General features: G+C 37.2%; 1 protein-coding gene across 6 annotated transcripts in view; it reads left to right on the forward strand.

Moving 5' to 3' along the window:
• Window positions 1–20,423, forward strand: part of GSAP (gamma-secretase activating protein) — a 115,504-nt gene that overhangs the window by 43,538 nt on the left and 51,543 nt on the right. For all 6 annotated transcript variants that reach the window (XM_077155738.1, XM_077155647.1, XM_077155687.1 and 3 more), the window contains 4 exons: window positions 8,832–8,936; window positions 9,160–9,219; window positions 10,149–10,192; window positions 11,143–11,228. In XM_077155738.1, the coding sequence (XP_077011853.1) occupies window positions 8,832–8,936; window positions 9,160–9,219; window positions 10,149–10,192; window positions 11,143–11,228 (295 nt within the window). The remainder of the gene's footprint in view (window positions 1–8,831; window positions 8,937–9,159; window positions 9,220–10,148; window positions 10,193–11,142; window positions 11,229–20,423) is intronic.

The raw sequence follows: 20,423 nt of genomic DNA on the forward strand, positions 1-20,423 counted from the left end.
TTTCAACACCCTGCAGTAATGACATTTCTTTGTTCTTCCTCATGCAAAAACATTTTAAAATATGTACATTTAGTCACTATCATTATACACTCTAGGCATTCCTAGATTATATCATCTCAGTCTTTAACATTTGTCTTTCTTTCTGATTTCATTTGTGCCCCCAGCCCTCCTCCCTCTATCATTCTCACATTCAGCTTCATTCAGTGTTCTAACATAATTGTATTACAGTTAGGTAGTATTGTGCTACCATTTCTGAGTTTTTACAATGAGCCCTGTTGCACAACCTGTATCCTTCAGCTCCAATTATGCAATATCTTACCCTATTTCTATCTCCTGATGTTCTCTGTTACCAATGAAATTCTCCAAGTTTATTCACTAATGTCAGTTCATATCAGTGAGACCATACAGTATTTGTCCTTTTGTTTCTGGCTAATCTCACTCAGCATAATGTCATTAAGGTCCGTCCATGTTGTTACATACTTCATAACTTTTTTCTGTCTTATAGCTGCATAATATTCCAATTTATGTATATACCACAGCTTGTTTAGCCACTTGTCTGTTGATGGACATTTTGGCCGTTTCCATCTCTTGGCAATTGTAAATAATGCTGCTATAAACATTGGTATGCAAATGTCTGTTTGTGTCCTTGCCCTCATGTCCTCTGAGTAGATACCTAGCAATGGTATTGCCAGGTCATATGGCAATTCTATACTTAGCTTCCTGAGGAACCACCAAACTGCCTTCCACAGCTGCTGTACCATTTGACATTACCACCAACAGTGGATAAGTGTGCCTCTTTATCTACATCCTCTCCAGGACTTGTCATTTTCTGTTTTATTGATAATGGCCATTCTGGTGGGTGTGAGATGATAACTCATTGTGGTTTTGATTTGCATTTCCCTAATAGCCAGGAAAGTTGAGCATCTTTTCATGTGCCTTTTGGCCATTTGTATTTCCTCTTCTGAGAAATGTCTGTTCAAGTCTTTTGCCCATTTTGTAATTAGGTTGGCTGTCTTTTTGTTGTTGAGTTGAATAATCTCTTTATATATTCTGGATACTAGACCTTTATCTGATATATTGTTTCCAAATATTGCTTCCCATTGTGTAGGCTGCCTTTTTACTTTCTTGACAAAGTTCTTTGGTGCACAAAAGTGTTTCATTTTTGGGGAAGAATGAGGAGTTCCCATTTCTTTCTTTCTTCTATGCTTGTTCTTTGGGGGTTAAGTCTAGTAAACCGCCTCCTATTATAAGATTTCCCTACATTTTCTTCTAACACTTTTATGGTCTTAGATCTAATATTTAGGTCTTTGATCCATTTTGATGAATTTTTTGTACAGGGAGTGAGATATGGATCCTCTTTCATTCTTTTGCATGTGGATATCCAGTTCTCTAGGCACCATTTATTGAAAAGACTGTTCTGTCCCAAGTAAGTTGGCTTGACTGCCTTATCCAAGATCAGTTGTCCATAGATGAGAGGGTCTATATCTGAACACTCTATTCTATTCCATTGGTCAGTATATCTATCTTTATGCCAGTACCATGCTGTTTTGACCACTGTAGCCTCGTAATATGCCTTAAAGTCAGGTAGCGTGAGACCTCCGACTTCATTTTTCTTTCTCATATATTTTTAGCTATTCAGGGCACCCTGCCCTTCCAGATAAATTTGGTTATTGTTTTTTCTATTTCTGAAAAGTAAGTTTTTTGGATTTTAATTGGTATTGCATTGAATCCGTAAATCAATTTAGGTAGAATTGACATCTTAACTATATTTAGTCTTCCAATCCATGAACATGGTATGCCCTTCCATTTATTTAGGTCTTCTGTGATTTCTTTTTATAATTTCTTGTAGCTTTCTTTGTATAGGTCTTTTGTCTCTTTAGTTAAATTTATTCCTAGATATTTTATTCTTTTGGTTGCAATTATAAATGGAATTCGTTTCTTGATTTCCCCCTCAGATTGTTCATTACTAGTGTATAGATACACTACAGATTTTTGAGTGCTGATCTTGTAACCTGCCACTTTGCTGTACTCATTTATTATCTCTAATAATTTTGCTGTGGATTTTTGGGGGTTTTTGACATATAGTATCATATCATCTGCAAACAGTGAGAATTTTACTTCTTCCTTTCCAATTCATCAGAATTTCCCCATCAATTTTTCGCCATTGAGGGTGATGTTAGCTGTGGGTTTTTCATATATTCCCTTTATCATGTTGAGGAAATTCCCTTCTATTCCAATCCTTTGAAGTGTTTTCAACAGAAAAGGGTGTTGAATTTTGTAAAATGCCTTTTCTGCATCAATTGAGATGATCATGTGGTTTTTCTGCTTTGATTTGTTGATATAGTGTATTACATTAATTGATTTTCTTATGTTGAACCATCCTTGCATACCTGGGATGAATCCTACTTGGTCATGGTGTATAGTTCTTTTAATGTGCTGCTGGATTCAGTTTACTAGAATTTTGTGGAGGATTTTTGCATCTATATTCATTAGAAAGATTGGTCTTTAGTTGTTTTTATTTGGTAATATCTTTGTCTGGCTTTGGTATGAGGGTTTTGTTGGCTTTGTAGAATGAGTTTGGGTAGCTATTCCTCTTCTTTAACTTTTTTGAAGAGTTTGAGCAGGATTGGTACTAATTCTTTCTGGAATGTTTGGTAGAATTCACATGTGAAGCTGTCTGTGCGGACTTTTTCTTTTTGGGGAGCTACTTAATGACCGATTCACTTTCTTTACTTGTGATTGGTTTGTTGAGGTCGTCTATTTCTTCTCGAGTCAATGGTGGTTGTTCATGCCTTTCTTGAAAGTTGTCCATTTCATATACATTGTCAAATATTAGCATGACGTTATTCATAGTATCTGCTGATTACTGCCATTATTTTGTGGGGTTAGTGGTTATGTCTCCTCTTCCATTTCTGATTTTATTTATTTGCATCCTCTTTCATCTTCTTTTTGTCAACCTTGCTAAAGGTCCATCAATCTTATTTATTTTCCCATAGAATCACTTCTGGTTTTGTTGATTTTCTCAGTTGTTTTCATGTTCTCAATTTCATTTATTTCTGCTCTAATTTTCATTTTTTCTTTCCTTTTGCTTGCTTTCAGGTTAGTTTGTTGTTCTTTCTCTAGTTCTTCCAATGGACAGTTAATTCCTCGATTTTTGCCCTTTCTTCTTTTTTGATATAGGCATTTAGGGCAATAAATTTCCCTCTTAGCACTACCTTTGCTGCATCCCATAAATTTTGATATGTTGTGTTTTCATTTTCATTTGCCTTGAGATATTTACTGATTTCTCTTGTAATTTCTTCCTTGACCCACTGGTTGTTTAAGAGTGTGTTGTTGAGCCTCCATATATTTGTGAATTTTCTGGCAGTGTGCCTATTATTGATTTCCAGCTTCATTCCTTTATGATCTGAGAAAGTGTTTTGTATGATTTCAATCTTTTTAAATTTTTTGACTTGCTTTGTGACCCAGCATATGGTCTATCCTTGAGAATGATCCATGAGCACTTGAGAAAAAGGTGTGTCCTGCTGCTGTTAGCATTACCTTTCCGGCATCCCATAAATTTTGATATGTTGTGCTTTCATTTTCATTTGCCTTGAGATATTTACTGATTTCTCTTGTAACTTCTTCCTTGATCCACCAGTTGTTTAAGAGTATGTTTTTGAGCCTCTATATATTTATGAATTATCTGGCTTTCTGCCTGTTATTGATTTCCAACTTCATTCCTTTATGATCTGAGAAAGTGTTTTGTATGATTTTAATCTTTTAAAATTTATTGAGACTTGCTTTGTGACCTAGCATATGGTCTATCGTTGAGAATGATCCATGAGCACTTGAGAAAAAGGTATATCCTGCTGTTGTGGGGTGTAATGTTCTATAAATGTCTGTTAAGTCTAGCTCATTTATTGTATTATTCAAATTCTGTTTCTTTATTGATGCTCTGTCTAGATGTTCTGACCATTGATGAGAGTGGGGAATTGAAGTCCCCAACTGTTATGGAAGATGTGTCTATTTGTCTTTTCAGTGTTTGCCTCAGGTATTTTGGAGCATTCTGGCTTGGTGCATAAATATTTATTGTTTTTATGTCTTGTTGTATTATTCCTTTTATTAATACATACTGTCCTTCTTTGTCTCTTTTAACTGTTTTACATTTGAAGTCTAATTTTTTGGATATTAGTTTAGCTACTTCTGCTCTTTTCTGATTGTTATTTGCATGAAATATCTTTTCCCAACCTTTCACTTTCAACCTATGTTTATCTTTGTGTCTAAGATGTGTTTCCTGTAGACAGCATATTGATGGGTCCTGTTTTTCAATCCATTCTGCCAGACTATGTCTTTTGATTGGGAAGTTTAATCCATTAACATTTAGTGTTATTACTGTATGGGCAGTACTTTCTTCTACCATTTTGCCTTTTAGATTTTATATGTCATATCTAATTTTTCTTCTTTTTACCTTTACTGATAGTCTTCATTTTTACACTCTTCTCCACACCTCTCTCTCTTGTCTTTTTGTATCTTCCTCTAGTGCTCCCTTTAGTATTTCTTGCAGAGCGGGTCTCTTGGTCACAAATTCTCTCCGTTATTTTTTTGTCTGAAAATGTTTTAATTTCCCCCTCATTTTTGAAGGACAATTTTGCTAAATATGGAATTCCTGGTTGGCAGTTTTTCTCTTTTAGTAATGTAAATATATCATCCCACTGTCTTCTCGCCTCCATGGTTTCTGCTGAGAAATCTACACATAGTCTTATTGGGCTTCCCTTGTATGTGATGGATTGCTTTTCTCTTGCTGCTTTCAAGAGTCTCTCTTTTTCTTTGACATCTCACATTCTGATTAGTAAGTGTCTTGGAGTACATCTATTTGGATCTATTCTCTTTGGGGTACACTGCACTTCTTGGGTCTGTAATTTTAAGTCTTTTATAAGAGTTGGGAAGTTTTCATTGAAAATTTCCTCCATTAATTTTTCTCTTCCTTTTCCCTCCTCTTCTCCTTCTGGAACACCCACAACGTATATTCGTGTGCTTCATGTTCTCATTCAATTCCCTGAGTCCCTGCTTATATTTTTCCATTCTTTTCCTTATGTTTTCTTTTTCTTGTTGGATTTCACATGTTCCTTCCTCCAGTTCACTAATCCTATCTTCTGCCTCTTGAAATCTGACATTGTAGGTTTCCATTGTTTTATCCATCTCTTCTGCTGTGCCTTTCATTCCTATAAGTTCTCTGATTTGTTTTTTCAGACTTTCTATTTTGTCTTTTTGTTCATTCCTTGCCTTCTTTATATCCTCCCTCAATTCATTTATTTGATTTTTGATGAGGTTTTCAATGTCTGTTCAAACATTCTGAATTGTTTCAACTCCTGTATCTCATTTGAATTATTGGTTTGTTCCTTTGACTAGGTCATATATTCAATTTTCCTAGTGTGAGTCATTATTTTTTGCTGGCATCTAGGCATTTAATTACCTCAATTAGTTTATTCTGGAGATTGCTTGCACTTCTTTTACCTAGGATTTTCTTGCTGGATGACTTTGTTGTCTGTCTGTTCTTTGACATTCATTTCAGGTTATTCTGGAACACTAGCTTAGGTTTTGTTTATCAGAGCAGAGTTTTTCAGTTCTTGTTTTCTTGTTTCTTACCCTGCCTGTATGGTGCCTTTCCCCCCCACCCTTAGGAGGGTCTACTTAGGTATTATAGACCCCAGCCAGATTTTCCCAGACTAAACTGGCCTCCTGTCAGGAGGAAAGAGTCACCTGTGTCAGTTTTCCCTGAGGGTAAGACCCAGCAGGTTGACTTTCCTATGAAGTTTCTGGACTCTGTGTTTTTCTTATCCTCCCCAGTATGTGGTGCTTTTCTGCCTGTGGGTCCCACCAGCATAAGGTGATGCAGTACCTTTAACTTTAGCACACTCTCCCTGCTAGGGGCATGGTAGAGACAGAGGAGAGGTTGTAGGCTGGCTTTAATTGCTTCAATTTTCCAAATCCTGGGGTCTGAATTCCTTGAGGAAGGAAATCCACCTGACCTGGGCCCCGCCCCTCTCCTGGGGAAGGCACAGGCTCCAGACAAACTTTCCAAAAAGCTTGTTTCTGCCTATGCCTGGGGCAGTTGCAGCCTGAGAAGCCTGCCACTGTATCCAAAGGCAGTCCAACCTTTGTATAAACACAGCCACAAAAAAGAAAGAAAAATCCTCCTCAGAGCAGGCCCTCATTCCTCAAGTTTGCCAGTCAAGAGCATAAGTTGGTATGTTGCTTTGTGTACCTTCAGGTCGTATGTGCCCCCTCCTTTCCTTCAGGACCCAGACCCTTTCAAGTATTATGTACTATCCGATCCAAAAACCTCTGTTTCTTTTTTTTTTCTTTTTTCTTTTTCTGTCAGCCCTGCCCCCTTGGCACCAGGCAAAAATCAGCAACATCTGCTTTGATGAAGTTCAACTGAGCTGGGGTCCTATTTTTAGTAGTCAGAATTTGTGAATTAATCCCACAATTGGAGTTTAGTTGTGATCAGTCCCTGCTGCTGGTAAAGTCCCTTTCCTTTCCCCTCTGGGAAGCAACCTGTGGGGGAGGGGCACCGGCCGCTGTGGCTTGGAGCATTTATGGTTCTGGGGGACCTTGCAGCCGGTCCAGCTGGTCCAGACTGGGGTACACTGTGTGTCAGGTCACTGATGTGGCCCCAGCAGTTGTTCTGTACTGTTCCTGGCTGTTTAGTAGCTGCTCTGCAGAACAAACTAAATCCCACATCTTGCTAAGCCGCCATCTGGGCACCCTCCACCATTGCTTCTTCTCTCAGAAGATTTTGATACTGAAGATAGTTATGTGAACAAAATTAAAATGGAAAGTGAATTGACTAACCATGTATCTACTGTTAGAAGTCCAGAATCAAGAGGCCTAGCTGGATAATGACCGGGAGAAAGTATGTGACTGGAGCTCTGGGCTTCCAGGGGCCGAGAAGATGGTAGGGCAAGGACAGAGCCGGTTCTCAGAGGGTCGAGCCAGAGAGAAAAGACCAGGGCAGAATCCCAAAGCCAGTGATGAGAATTGAGAAGAGGGAGTTAAATAATCACCTTGGGGAATGAACTGAGAGACACTTGTCAGGAGCCCAGAGAGGAATCTCCCAAACAGGACTGTACAGCCTTGGAATTCCTTCATCCATGGATGCCCTCAGGGACGCACCTCTGTTCTCATTCATGATAGCTGGGAACCTGGTGGTGTGCGATTCCATGTGTTCTCCACAACATACCTGCATGGTGGGTGGTATTGTTAAATATCCCCAGTTTTACAGGGAGGACAACCAAGAGTCATAGAGCTGAAATAACTCTGGAAAGGGACAAAACTGAGATTTGCCACACTCTTGTTAGTAAATACTCTTACATGAAACAGTTCTCAAGTCTTCCTAATCTGACAAATTTCAGAAAAATGAAAATGGAAATGGGATGGGGTTGCCCAATGTTTAGAGACAGTGCTCTGAGATACTTTATATTCTCTAGCATTGCTTTCCTCCAGTCTAAATGTGATGGACCCAGGCAAGTAAGAAACAGAGATAGATGTACAACCCTTCCTGCCATGTGCCTCCCTCAAGTCCCAAGTTAGTGTTGGTGGAGAAATCCCTGTTAGAATTAGAGTGATTTAGGCATGAGAATGGGCCATTCTGAAGCTCCCTTTTCCTACCTCAATCTGTCTTCATTCTTTACTCTTCTATCCCAATATAGATTGTTTTCACCCAGTGAACATTTTGAGGAAAGTGCATTCTTGACTCTTGTGGTCAGGTTATTTTGAAGTTGGATGAAGTGCTGAAAGGGTACTGGTAGGATGCCAGAAGATTGAGATTCCAGGTCTTGCAAAATTAACAGTGCAGCCTAACCTAACCTCTCCAGGTCTTGTGTTTTTGTTTGTAAAGTGAAGAGGTTAAATTAGATAGTTTCTGTCATCTTTTCTTATTCCAAAATATTACATTTCTTTGATTTTGTTATTTAGTAAATAAAGTAGTATTTTACATTTGTAATATTTTTGGCAGTTTACTCTTAAACCCCTTATTTCATTTTCCTTTTTTGAAGAAATAATTCTTAGATACAATTGTGTTCTAGAAATAATACAAAGTACTGGGAATACAAAGGTACTGTAGAAGAGTGCTCACGCACTAGGGTAGACTTACAGCAGTCACAAGAATGTAACTGTAATAAAGGCATGCTAAAGCACCTCAGAAACACAAGAGTGGGAGCTTTGCTGTCTTCCTGGGGAGGTAAGGGAAGGCTTTCTACAGGAGGCTTGAAGGATGAGTAAAGTAATGCTGAGAGATGGACAGTAATCAGCAAGTTCATTGTGGAAGATATAAAGCTAAGAAGCATGCCCAAAACCACATGGATAGTTTATGGCAGAACTGGGGCCACGACACATTATACCCCATTCTCAGGCCTGAGGTCTCCTGTGGGACACAGCTTCTATCTGTGGTAGTGAAGGCCTCTTCCCTGGCCTGACTGAGCATTTAATGTCCAGAACATGGAGTTCTGAATCTCCTATTAACCCAGCCATTGATTTGCGGTAGGTGTGATCTTACCTTCCATAGTTCCAGCCTGTCTGTAAATTAGGAACAAGAATAAAGTAATACATTACAGTATGTCTTGGAAGAGCAATTAATGAAATGATGCCTTAAAACTTTTTTGAAAAGACTGTATATATATATCTGTGTGTTTGTGAATGTGTATATGTATTGGGGGTAGATGGGCTGCAGCTAAAAATAAATATTTAAATGTATTATAAAGATAGAAAGTGAAAAATAATAATGAATTCCAGATATCCTCTGTCTTTTAAAATAGGTATTTATATCTTAAAAACTTTTGTTTCCTTAGGTGATTAAAAATTATGGCCATCTCCCAAGAGACAGAGTAGCTGAGGATTTTGTTTGGGCTCAGTGGGATATGTCAGAGCAGAGACTATACTACATTGACCTGAAGGTAAAAATTAGTCTACTGGCCTTCCTTTCTATAGGAATATTTGATTTTATATTATATTGCTGCATTTTCATTAATGGGGGGGCAGTCAATTAAAGTTTGGTTAAAATAACACAAAGGCTTTCATTACTGTTTGCTTCTTGGCTGCTTCCTTCTCTCTCTCTTATACTAGAATTTTTGTTGAATTTTTTGTATTATGCTATTTATACTAGTTATTTTCTTTTAGAAATCAAGGAGTATCTTAAAATGCATCCAGTTTCATGCTGATGAGAACTTTGACTTAATGGTAAGTCCAGAGACTGATTGGTATATAGGAAATTTTATAACACTTTGCCTTTTTATAACAGAGTTGTTATAAAAAGAATTTTAGTATTCTTGGTGATGTGTCAGTTACTTATATGAATTATTTAAATAGTTTTTGTCATCTCAGGGATTCAACCCTAAAACAAATACAATTAATATAGGTGATTAGAAGAGCACACACAGGGAATCTATACACTAATGAAATGCCGAGCATTAAAGAAACAAGTATAAGACTGGAGTTAGTAGAAGACAATAGGTGTGGTCTATAGTAGATAGCTCTAAGTGTTTGCAAACTATTTGACCCAAAAGGGTTTTTAAAGTTGTTAGACTGAAAATAAGATTAAAAGCTAAGGAGTAAAAATCTAGCATCACTCCTGGGAAAAGCTATTTGGAGTGGCTAGCCTTGTAATAAGGAGTTACTAGTATCTTTGTGTGTGATGGCCAGTGTGTATATGATCCCTTTTGATAACGATTAATATTGAATAACACGTTTAGATTGTTGTCATACCATTACAAGGATTACATTTACCCCTGCATCCTTTTCAGCCCGTCCGCAGTAGCCCTCTCCGTCTAAAGACTCCTACTCTTCCTTCTTTATATGGTCAATCTGTGCCTCAGAAAAGGCTCCCTAAAGCTTCCAGTTGGCTTGTTATATAACAAATTTATGATATTCAAAACTAAGGCAAAGTTTCCAACTCTTAGCCTTTTAAAAAATAAATATACATCAAGCTTGCAATGTATGTAAACTCCAAAATACCCTTAATTGGGCTTTCTGTGCTGTGGATTTGGAGGAGACCCTCCAAAGATTATGATAGGCTCTTATCAATGAAGAAGCACAGCCTTGTCAGACTTGCTGTGATTTTCAGAACTATGGTCACTTAATGTAATTTTTTTTCTTCTGATTTTTGACAGTTTGAAGCACCGCTGGACATATCATTAAGCGACTCAGGATTTAAGTAAGTGATTCATAGATTGAATTATTATTATTATTTTTTTTACAAATAATGTGGACAAAATGATTATATTTATTCCTAATCTTGTGCAGGTAAAAGGATGATTTGAAATTCTGTCTTTAAGTGTATGTGTGTGTGCATGTATCTTTTATATTTTATTCTCAGTAGGGAATATAAACAATTTTTATCACGTATAAACACAGGCTGTTACATGTAGTCAATTATATAGATTTTCTTAGCCATTTGTTTCTGTAGGGCATCCCCATTCGTTTTGATCTACGGAAGTACTCTTGCTTTGATTCAATAAAAGGATTTGATGAGTCAGAGAAAGTAACATTTAGAACCAAACATCAAAACCCTTTCATTTTGCCATCAAACAGGTTGTCACACATCAATCCACTTGCAGCTTAGTTGAGTCTGTTGCCTTACTTTGTACTATTTTCCTTTTTACACAAAAGGAGAGGATTTTCTTTTTTGTTTGGATTACTTTACATGTAGTAAAAACATGAGACACTTGAAGAAATAAACACAAAGGTATAAGTACTTAGAAGAAATGAAAGTCTGCTTGAATTAGAGCAATTCTAATCCTAAACTAATTCTTTTAGATACTCCAGTAACCTTAATCACCATATATAAACACTTAGCTGTGCTTCTTTTGAAATATAATATATGCATTACATTTTTAGTCCAAAAAAGTTATAAAATGTCAGTAGAAAGTAATATGTTTTTCTTTCTATTGCCAGGGCCATGTCATTTATGCCCCATGTATTTAAATAAAATTACTGTTTTTAACTGTTTTATAGAATTTCTTAACAAAAAGAAGCATGTTTCTACTTAAATTTGTCAGAGACAGGTCCCTGCTCTGTAGCTGTATTATGGTAGTTACTCACATCCTTTATTAGGGAATGTGTTTTCAAATGCACTCAACATTTTCTTATCCTTTATGTTCTTAGGCTTGTCAACTTTGGGTGTGATTATCTTCAAGACCAAGAGAAACTATCCACACACTTGACTTTGTGTGTTTTTACCAACCATACAGGTAGAACCAGGGTTGTATTCCTCAATTTGTTCAACTATACTTGCGTTTTATCCACATTTTCATCAGTTTATTTATATAGTTTTGAAAATGAAATAGAATCACATTCTTACATAAGTTATATGGATTTTCATATACTAAATTATCTTTCCTACAATAGAGTTTATGCATCTTTGTTCTTATAAAAGAAGCCACGTGCCTGCCTTCCATGTGGGAGACCCGGTTTGATTCCCAGACCATGCACCCCACCCCCCCAAAAAAAATCTGTCAGAAAAGAAGCCATAGTCAGCAAGATTATTTTACTAATAGTTAAAATTATATTATTGTTCTGATAGGGGATGGATTCATATTTAATCAATCTACATTTTCTCAGCTCTATCTTTTAACAAATGGCATCTAATGATGTAAATACTTTTTGATGCCATGCCTACCGATATGTTTGGGCTGTAAACCCATGTCTTTAGTTTCAAGAGCTTTGCTATGACCCTGTTGATCTAACAATCATAGCCTGACATGAGGTTATTGTGAATAATATTAATTCTGTCCCTTAACAGCTTTTGAGTGCATATAGGGAAAATGAGGAAGAAATTAATACCAGAAAATGAAAAATGAGAGGATAGGAATATGATTACTTTCAGTGAATCTGGTGAAAAATCAGCTCATTAACCTTAATAACCATGTAAATAATCAACTCTAATAACTGAATCTAATAGCCATCTTTAACATCCTAATTTAAGTGAGCACTTATAACTTGAATTGAGTAATACGCAGATTTAAATAATATTTCATTAATACAAAATTATGTGTTGTTCATTCAAGCAGACAATAATTATTGATCACCTACTGTGTGCTAGGTATTGTGGATACAATGATGAACAAAACTGACCCAACATTTGTTCACATAGAAATTGCAGTTTGGTGTAGATTTTAGACATTAAATAAGCACATATATGTGTATTTAGATAGAACCATGATAAGTGAGAGTTGTAGTAGATGGAATTGTGTGCCCCTGTTTCACCAGGTTCTTGGTCATGATCCACATTCTGATGGATCTTGTAAATAAGATCCCTTCAAGATGTTACTTCAGTTAAGGCCCAGCTGAATCAGGTGGGGTTTTAATCTGGATTACTGGAGTCCTTTAGAAGCAGAGTGAAAGTGAGAAGGAGAGAGTAGCCACAGGGAGCAGCCAGAAGCTAGAAGTCAGCTGTCCCAGAAGAGAAAGGAGAATACATTGCCATGTGCATTGTCATGTGATAGAAAAACCAAGGAACCTTACAGATTGCCAGGCAGCCAGAACATGCTGACCCAAGGAGGAAAAAAGACTTCTAGTCTCTGAAACTGTGAGCCAATAAATTTCTGTTGTGAAGCCAAATCATTGTATGGTATTTAATTTAGCAGCTAGGAAAGTAAGACAGTTTTGGGTACTGGAAAATGAGTGCTGCTGTTGCAAAGACTTAAAAATGTGGAAATAGCTTTGGAATTGGGCAGTGGGTAGAAGCTGGAAGAATTGTGAGGGCTGTAGAGAGTTTGTGTCATTTTAGAGACTGCATTATTCATCATGAACCGAATGTTGGTAGAAATGTGGGTGTTAAAGGTATTTCTGGTGAGGCCTTAGAAAGAAATGATGGCTGTCATTGGAAGTTGGAAAAAAGGCAATTCTTGTTATAAAATGGGAGCAAACTTAGCAAAGTTGAGTTCTAATGTTGGAGGGAAGACAGAACTTCAAAGTCATGAACTTGGATACTTAAATGAGGAGGTTTTTAAGCTAAGTATGGAAGGTCCAGCCTGGTTTCTCCTCGCAATTTATAGTGAAATAAGAGAAAAAAGAGACAAATTGAGGATTAAACTGTTATGCACAAGGAAATGAACAATTAATAACTTAGAAAATTCATGGCCTGTCAAGATAGTGTGCTGTTAAAATAGGGACAGAAGCAGTTCTATCAGGGAACCTTCTGAGCTTTCAGGAAGTCCCAGAGGAGAGGGATCCTTTTGAGCATTTAACTAAACAACCCATTTGCTGAAGAAGATGTGGCTGAACATGTGTCCTGATATACAGTTAGTTACACAGGAAGGGTCTGTGGAAGATTTTATTGTCTGATGGCTTGGATCTGCTTGAACTGCATACAAAACTGACAAGGTCTTTGCAAAGTTTATATTAGTAGAACCACTGCCAGCCTGGACTGAAAAGGACAGAGAAAGGACAAATTGAAGGAAGAATGGCTTTAGTGGCAGACCATGGAAACAAAGGTCTGGACCAAAAATATATTCCGGAGTCAAGAGACCAAGCCCACTTGCATGTGAGGAAAAGATAGCTCTGCCTCAGAGAATGGAAGGGTTGGGCCTTACCCCTTATTTAGGAAGAGTGTCACTACCCCAGTGCTTAGAGATGGTGGGGCCTGTGACTCAGCGTTCGTGGAAATCCCAGCTGCCATCCTAATAGTAGAAGAGGCAGAGGTCTTTACACTTGTTTTCAGGAAGAGCGTGGCTGCTGTGCAAGTGCTTGGAAGGAAAGGGGTTCTTACTTCATCAGGCTTGGAAGACAAAACATAGATTCACAGATGGTTCTCAAACCTTAAAGACTATTGGAATTTTGCTCTTCTGGGAAGATGGTGGAATGAGGAGTGGCAGAGCTCACCCCTCCACCAAAAATACCTACAGGACATTCTGAACTGTCCAAAGCAGATGTTCTGGGCCTCAAGAGATAAGGGGAGTACTGTGTAATATCCAGAGAAGAATAGGATGAAGAGATGGAGTAATTGCAGTGAAAGACTTGCTCAGCTGTGGCTTTGTAGGACATGGGGAATAAGTTGCAACCTTTGTAGGAGGGACATGGGGAATAAGTTGTTGAAGAGCATTATCATGGGAAGATGCTTTCCTGACTCTCTCCCCAGGGCCCATTGGAACTGCTCTGTGTCACCTGTGTCAGTCCCTGGCGCTGTGTTGGCTGAAAAATATTGATGAACAGAGCACAAAAGAGGAGCTTTAACATGAACCCAATCAACAACAAAATCCTAGACAAGAGTGGGAAACTGATCTTCAGAATAATCTCATCAAGATAATCAGATGCCCAGATATCAGCAAAAAATTATAAGCCATACTAAAAAAGAAGAAAATACAGCCCAAAGGAGCAAACTGAAAAGTTGGAAGAGATATAGAATTTAGAACAACTAATCAACAGCTTCAAACAAATCTTCTAAACCTGTTTAAGGCAGTGAAGGAAAATATGTCTTAAGAAATAAGGGATATTAAGAAGACACTAGGGTGGGCCACGGTGGCTCAGCAGGTAAGAATGCTTGCCTGCCATACAAGAGGACCCGGGTTTGATTCCCGGTGCCTGCCCATGTAAAAAAAAGAATAAAAAAGAAGACACTAGGTGAGCTTAAAGAAAATGAAAGCGCACAAAGGGAAATAACAGCTCTTATGGCAATGCAAGGCACAACAGATGAGATTAAAAATATGCTAGAGGTCTACAATGACAGGTATGAAGAGGGAAAAGAAAGGATCAGTGACCTTTGGACAGTACGTCCAAAATTGAACAGACAAAAGAACAGATAGAAAAAAGAATGAAAAAGTTTGAGCAGAGTCTCGGAGAATTGAATGATAAAACAAAATGCACAAACATATGCATTATGGCTGTCCAGAAGGAGAAAAGAAGGGAAAGGGGACACAAAGAATGTTTGGGGGAATAATGGCCAAAAATTTCCCAATTCTTATGAAAGATAAAAAGATACAATTCCACGAAGCGAAAATGAACTCCTAACAGAATAAACCTAATAGACCCACTCCAAGAGTCTTGGAGAAGAGCCTAGAAATGAAGATTATCAGTAAAGGTACTGAAAGAATAAAAACAGAAACAAAAATAAGACATGACATATAAAAACCAAAGGATGAAATTGTTATAGTAAATACTGCCTTTACAGTAGTAACATTGAATGTTATTGGATTAAACTTTCCAAAGAAAAGACACAAACTGGCAGTGAAAAGACACAGATTAGTAGAATGGATAAAAATAATGATCCATCTATATGCTTTTTTTTCTTTAACTTTTTTTTGTGATAATATAGCATAATTACAAAGCAAAGAAAGAAAAAAAAAGCAATAGTTTTCAAAGCACTCTCCACAAAGTAGTTACAGGACAGATCCCAGAGTTTGTCATGGGCTACCAATTTTTTCTTCTAGCTGCTCCTGCGCATTGGAGGCTAGAAGGAATATATATATTTTTATCACTTTTTTTTCTTTTTTGTGAAAAAATAGCATATGAACAAAAAAGCAATAAATTTAAAGCACAGCAGAACAATTAGTTGTAGAACAGATTTCAGAGTTTGGTATGGGTTACAATTACACAATTTTAAGTTTTTACTTTTAGCTGCTCTAAGGTACTGGAAACTAAAAGAAATATCACTTTAATGATTCAGCAATCATGCTTGTTTGTTAAATCCTACCTTCTCTGTATGACTCCACCATCACCTTTGATCTTTCTCCCACTCTTTAGGGGTATTTGAGCTGTGCCCATTCTAACTTTTTCATGTTGGAAGGGCTGTCAGTAATAAGGGGGTAGGGAGATGAAACTAGCTGATGTTCTGAAAAGGCTGGCCCTTCTAGGTTTCAGGACATATCTGATCCAGGGACCCATCTGGAGGTTGTAGGTTTCTGGAAAGTTATCCTAGCGCATAGAACCTTTATAGAATCTTATGTATATTGTCTTAGGTGTTCTTTAGGATTGGCTGGAATGGTTTGGTTGGGATTTGGCAAGTTATGATAGGTAACAATGTCTAACTGAAATTTGCATAAGAGCAACCTTCAGAGTAGCCTCTCAGCTCTACTTGAACTCTCTCAGCCACTAATACTTTATTTGTTACACGTCTTTTCCCCTTGGTCAGGATGGCATTGTTCATCCTGTGGTGCCTGGGCCAGACCATCTATATATTTTCTAGAAAAGACTCAACTTGGACCCGAGGATAAAAATTGATTGAAAGTGAAAGATTGGAAAAAGACATTCTATACAAACAGTAACCAAAAAAAAAAAAAAAAAAAACTGGGATAGCTATACTAATATAGAACAAAATAGATTTTTAATGCAAAACTGTTATGAGAGGCAAAGAAGGACATTATATATTGATAAAGGGTACAATTATCAAGTAGAAATTGCAATCATAAATAATTATGCACCTAACCAAGATGTCCCAAAATACATGCAGCAAACACTGGCAGAACTGAAGGGAAAAATAGACGTCTCTACAATAATAATTGGAGACTTCAATCAGTAGATAGAATATCTAGATGTAGAATCAAAAAGGAAACAGAAAACTTGAATGAAATGATAAAAGAACTAGACCTAACAGATACTTACAGAACATTGCACCCCCAAAACAGTAGGATATATGGCTATATATTCTCAAATGCTTATGGGTCATTTTCCAGGATAGACCATGTGTTGGGTCACAAAGCAAGTGTCAGTGAATTTAAAAAGATTGAAATTGTACAAAGCGCTTTCTGTGAACATAAATGAATATAATGGAATGAAGCTGGAGATCAATAAACAGGCAGAGATTGGGAAAACGCACAAATATATGGAGGTTAAACAATACTCTTTTTTTGACATTTAATTGTCTTGTATTAATTGTTTAAAATCACAAATGTATCATGACCATATTACAGAAATTGAAAAGAATATAAATATGTATGAAGAAAAGTAAAGAACTTCCCTCACTCTATTAATCAGTGGTTACAATCTGGTATATGCCCTTGTAAATCTTTCTCTAGACTCTTCTAAAAGTATACATATATGATATAAAATTTCTCTCTTTCTCTTTAGCAATTAAACAACCCACTCTTAAACAACCAGTGGGTAGCAGAAGAAATTGCAAGAGAAAGTAGTAAATATCTTGAGATGAATGAAAATGAGAACACAACGTATCAAAATTTATGGGATGCAATGATGGCAGTGCAGAGAGGGAAATTTATAGTCCTAAACACATGCATTAAAAAAGAAGAAAAAGCAAAAATCAAAGACCAAACTGCACACCTGGGGAACCAAAAAAAGAACAGTGAACTAATCCCAAAGCAAGCAGAAGGAAAGAAATAACAAAGATTAGAGCATAAATAAATAAAATCAAGAACAAAAATAAAAATAAAATTAACAAAACCAAAAGTTGGCTCTTTGAGAAGATCAATATAGTTGACAAACCCTTAGCTAAACTGACAAAGAAAATAGAAAGGAGAAGATGCAAATAAATAAAATCAGACATGAAAGGGGAGACATTACTACTGACCCCACAGAAATACAGATCATAAAACAACTGTTCTAGTTTGCTAGATGCTGGAATGCAATATCCCAGAAACAGAATGACTTTTTAAAAAAGGGGAATTTAATAAATTGCTAGTTTACAATTCTAAGTTCGAGAAAATGTCCCAGTTACAACAAGTCTATAGAAATGTCCAATCAAAGGCATCCAGAGAGAGATATCTTGGTTCAAGAAAGCCAATGAAGTTCAGGCTTGTCTCTCAAGTGAGAAGGCACATGGTGAACACAGTCACAGTTTCTCTCTCAGCTGGAAGGGCACATGGTGAGCAAGGTGTCATCTGCTAGCTTTCTCTCCTGGCTTCCTGTTTCATGAGGTTCCCGGGAGGTGTTTTCGTTCTTCATCTCCAAAGTTGCTGGCTTGTGGGCTCTCTGCTTCTTGTGTCTACGTTGTTCTTCTCTGCTCTCTCTGAATCTCTCATTCTCCAGAATGTTTCCTCTTTTATAGAACTCCAGTAAACCAATCAAGACCCACCCAAATGGGTGGAGACATGCCTCCATCTAATCCAGCCTAACAACCACTCTTGATTAAATCACACAAGAAATGGCTACCTTTACAAAATGGGATTAGGATTAAAACATAGCTTTTCAAGGGTACATGCATCCTTTCAAACCAGCACCCCACTGTTTTAGTTTGTTAAAAATGCCAGAATACAGTATTCCAGAAATGGAATGGCTTTTATAAAAGAAATTTATTAAGTTGCAAGTTTACAATTCTAAGGCCATGAAAATATCCAAACTAAGGCATCCAGAGAAATATATCTTAACTGATGATGTTCAGGGTTTCTCTGTAAGCTGGAAAGGTACATGGTGACATTTGTTAGCTTTCTCTCCTGGCTTCTTCAACAGCTTCCCAGGGGCATTTTCTTTCTGCATCTCCAAAAGTCTCTGGCTGTGTGGTCTCTGAAGATTTTTTCAAAATAGTTCCCTCTTAAAAGACTTTTGTGAACAACCCACCTTGAATGGGTGGAGACACATGTCCATGGAAACAGCTTAATTAAAAAGATCCCACTCAACAGTATTGAATCAGGTTTAAAGAACATGGCTTTTCTGGGGTACACAAAAGTTTCAAACCAACACAACCACGTATTCGGTAAGGGTTTAATTTCCAGAATATATAAAGAAGTTCTACAACTCAAAAATAAAAAGACAATGGACAGCACAATACTACCTAACTGTAATGTAATTAAGTTAAAACACTGAATGAAGCTGCATGTGAGAATGATAGAGGGAGGAGGGCTGGGGACATAAATGAAATCAGAAAGAAAGATGGTAAAGATCGAGATGGTGGGCGGGCCGCGGTGGCTCAGCGGGCAAAGTGCTTGCCTGCTATGCCGGAGGACCTCGGTTCGATTCCCGGCCCCAGCCCATGTAACAAAAACGGAGAAACAGAATACAATAAAACAAGAAAATGTTTAAAAATGTTTCCCTTTCTTCCTTCCTTCCTTCCTTCTATCCTTCCTTCCTTCTCTCTGTCTTTCCTTTAAAAAAAAAAAAAAAAAAAAAAAAAAAAAAAAAGATCGAGATGGTATAATCTAGGAATGCCTAGAGTGTATAATAATAGTGAAATGTACAATGTACAAATTTTAAAAATGTTTTTGCATGAGGAAGAACAAAGGAATGTCATTATTGCAGGGTGCTGAAAATAGATGATAATTAATACTTTAAAATGTCACCTGAAGTGTGAGACTAAAGCAAAAAATGTTTGTTTGTTACAAAATTTATACTTTGACTAGAGCATTTCCTAATATAACTCATGTAGATAGTTTGATTGAATGTCATAAGTACTTGGAATGTCAGGTAGGACATGAGATTTTGTTGGTTTGTCCAGAGTGATGCCCCGATGAATCCCAGAGTGATTTGATCAGTGACTAGAAAAGTATTTGCAAGCCCCCTTCGGGGAATGGTGAGAGTGGGGAGAAATTCAACTTCCCCAAGTTGAATTCTTGATATTCTCACAAGCAGTGGGGACAACCAAAGCTATAAGCTGAGCTTGGGGTTTGTTCATATGAAACTTAACCCCACAAAGGATAGGTCAAGTCTACTTAAAATTTAGGCCTAAGAGTCACCCCCAAGAGAGCCTCTTTTGTTGCTCAGATGTGGCCTCTCTCTCCAGCCAACATGACGAGCAGTATCACCACCCTCCCTCTCTCTGCATGGGACATGACTCCCAGGGATGTGGACCTTCCTGACAACGTGGGACAGAGATCCTGGAATGAGCTGAGACTCAGCATCAAGGGACTGAGAAAAACCCTAGAATGAGCTGAGAATTAACATCAAGGGATTGAGAGAACCTTCTCGACCAAAGGGGGAAGAGTGAAATGAGACAAAGTGTCAAGGGCTGAGAGATTCCAGAGTTGAGAGGTTATCCTGGAGGTTATTCTTATGCATTAAGTAGATATCACCTTGTTGTTCAAGATGTAGCGGAGAGGCTGGAGGGAACTGCCTGAAAATGTAGAGCTGTGTTCCAGTAGCCATGTTTCTTGATGATGATTGAACAATGATATAGCTTTCACAATGAGACTCTGTGAATGTGAAAACCTTATGTCTGATGCTCCTTTTAGCTACTATATCAACAGAAAAGTAGAACATATGAAATAAAAATAAATAATAGGGGGAACAAATGTTAAAATAAATTTAGTTTGAAATGCTAGTGGTAAATGAAAGCGAGGGGTAAGGGGTATGGTATGTATAATCTTTTGTTTCTCTGTTATCGTTTTATTTCTTTTTCTGTTGTCTTTTTATTTCTTTTTCTAAATTGATGCAAATGTTCTAAGAAATGATGAATATGCAACTATGTGATGATATTAAGAATTACTGATTGTATATGTAGAATGGAATGATATCTTAATGTTTTGTTTGTTAATTTTTTTAATTAATAAAAAAAGTTAAAAAAA

Source organism: Tamandua tetradactyla, chromosome 1 (assembly GCF_023851605.1).
Source record: "Tamandua tetradactyla isolate mTamTet1 chromosome 1, mTamTet1.pri, whole genome shotgun sequence".
NCBI lineage: Eukaryota > Metazoa > Chordata > Mammalia > Pilosa > Myrmecophagidae > Tamandua > Tamandua tetradactyla.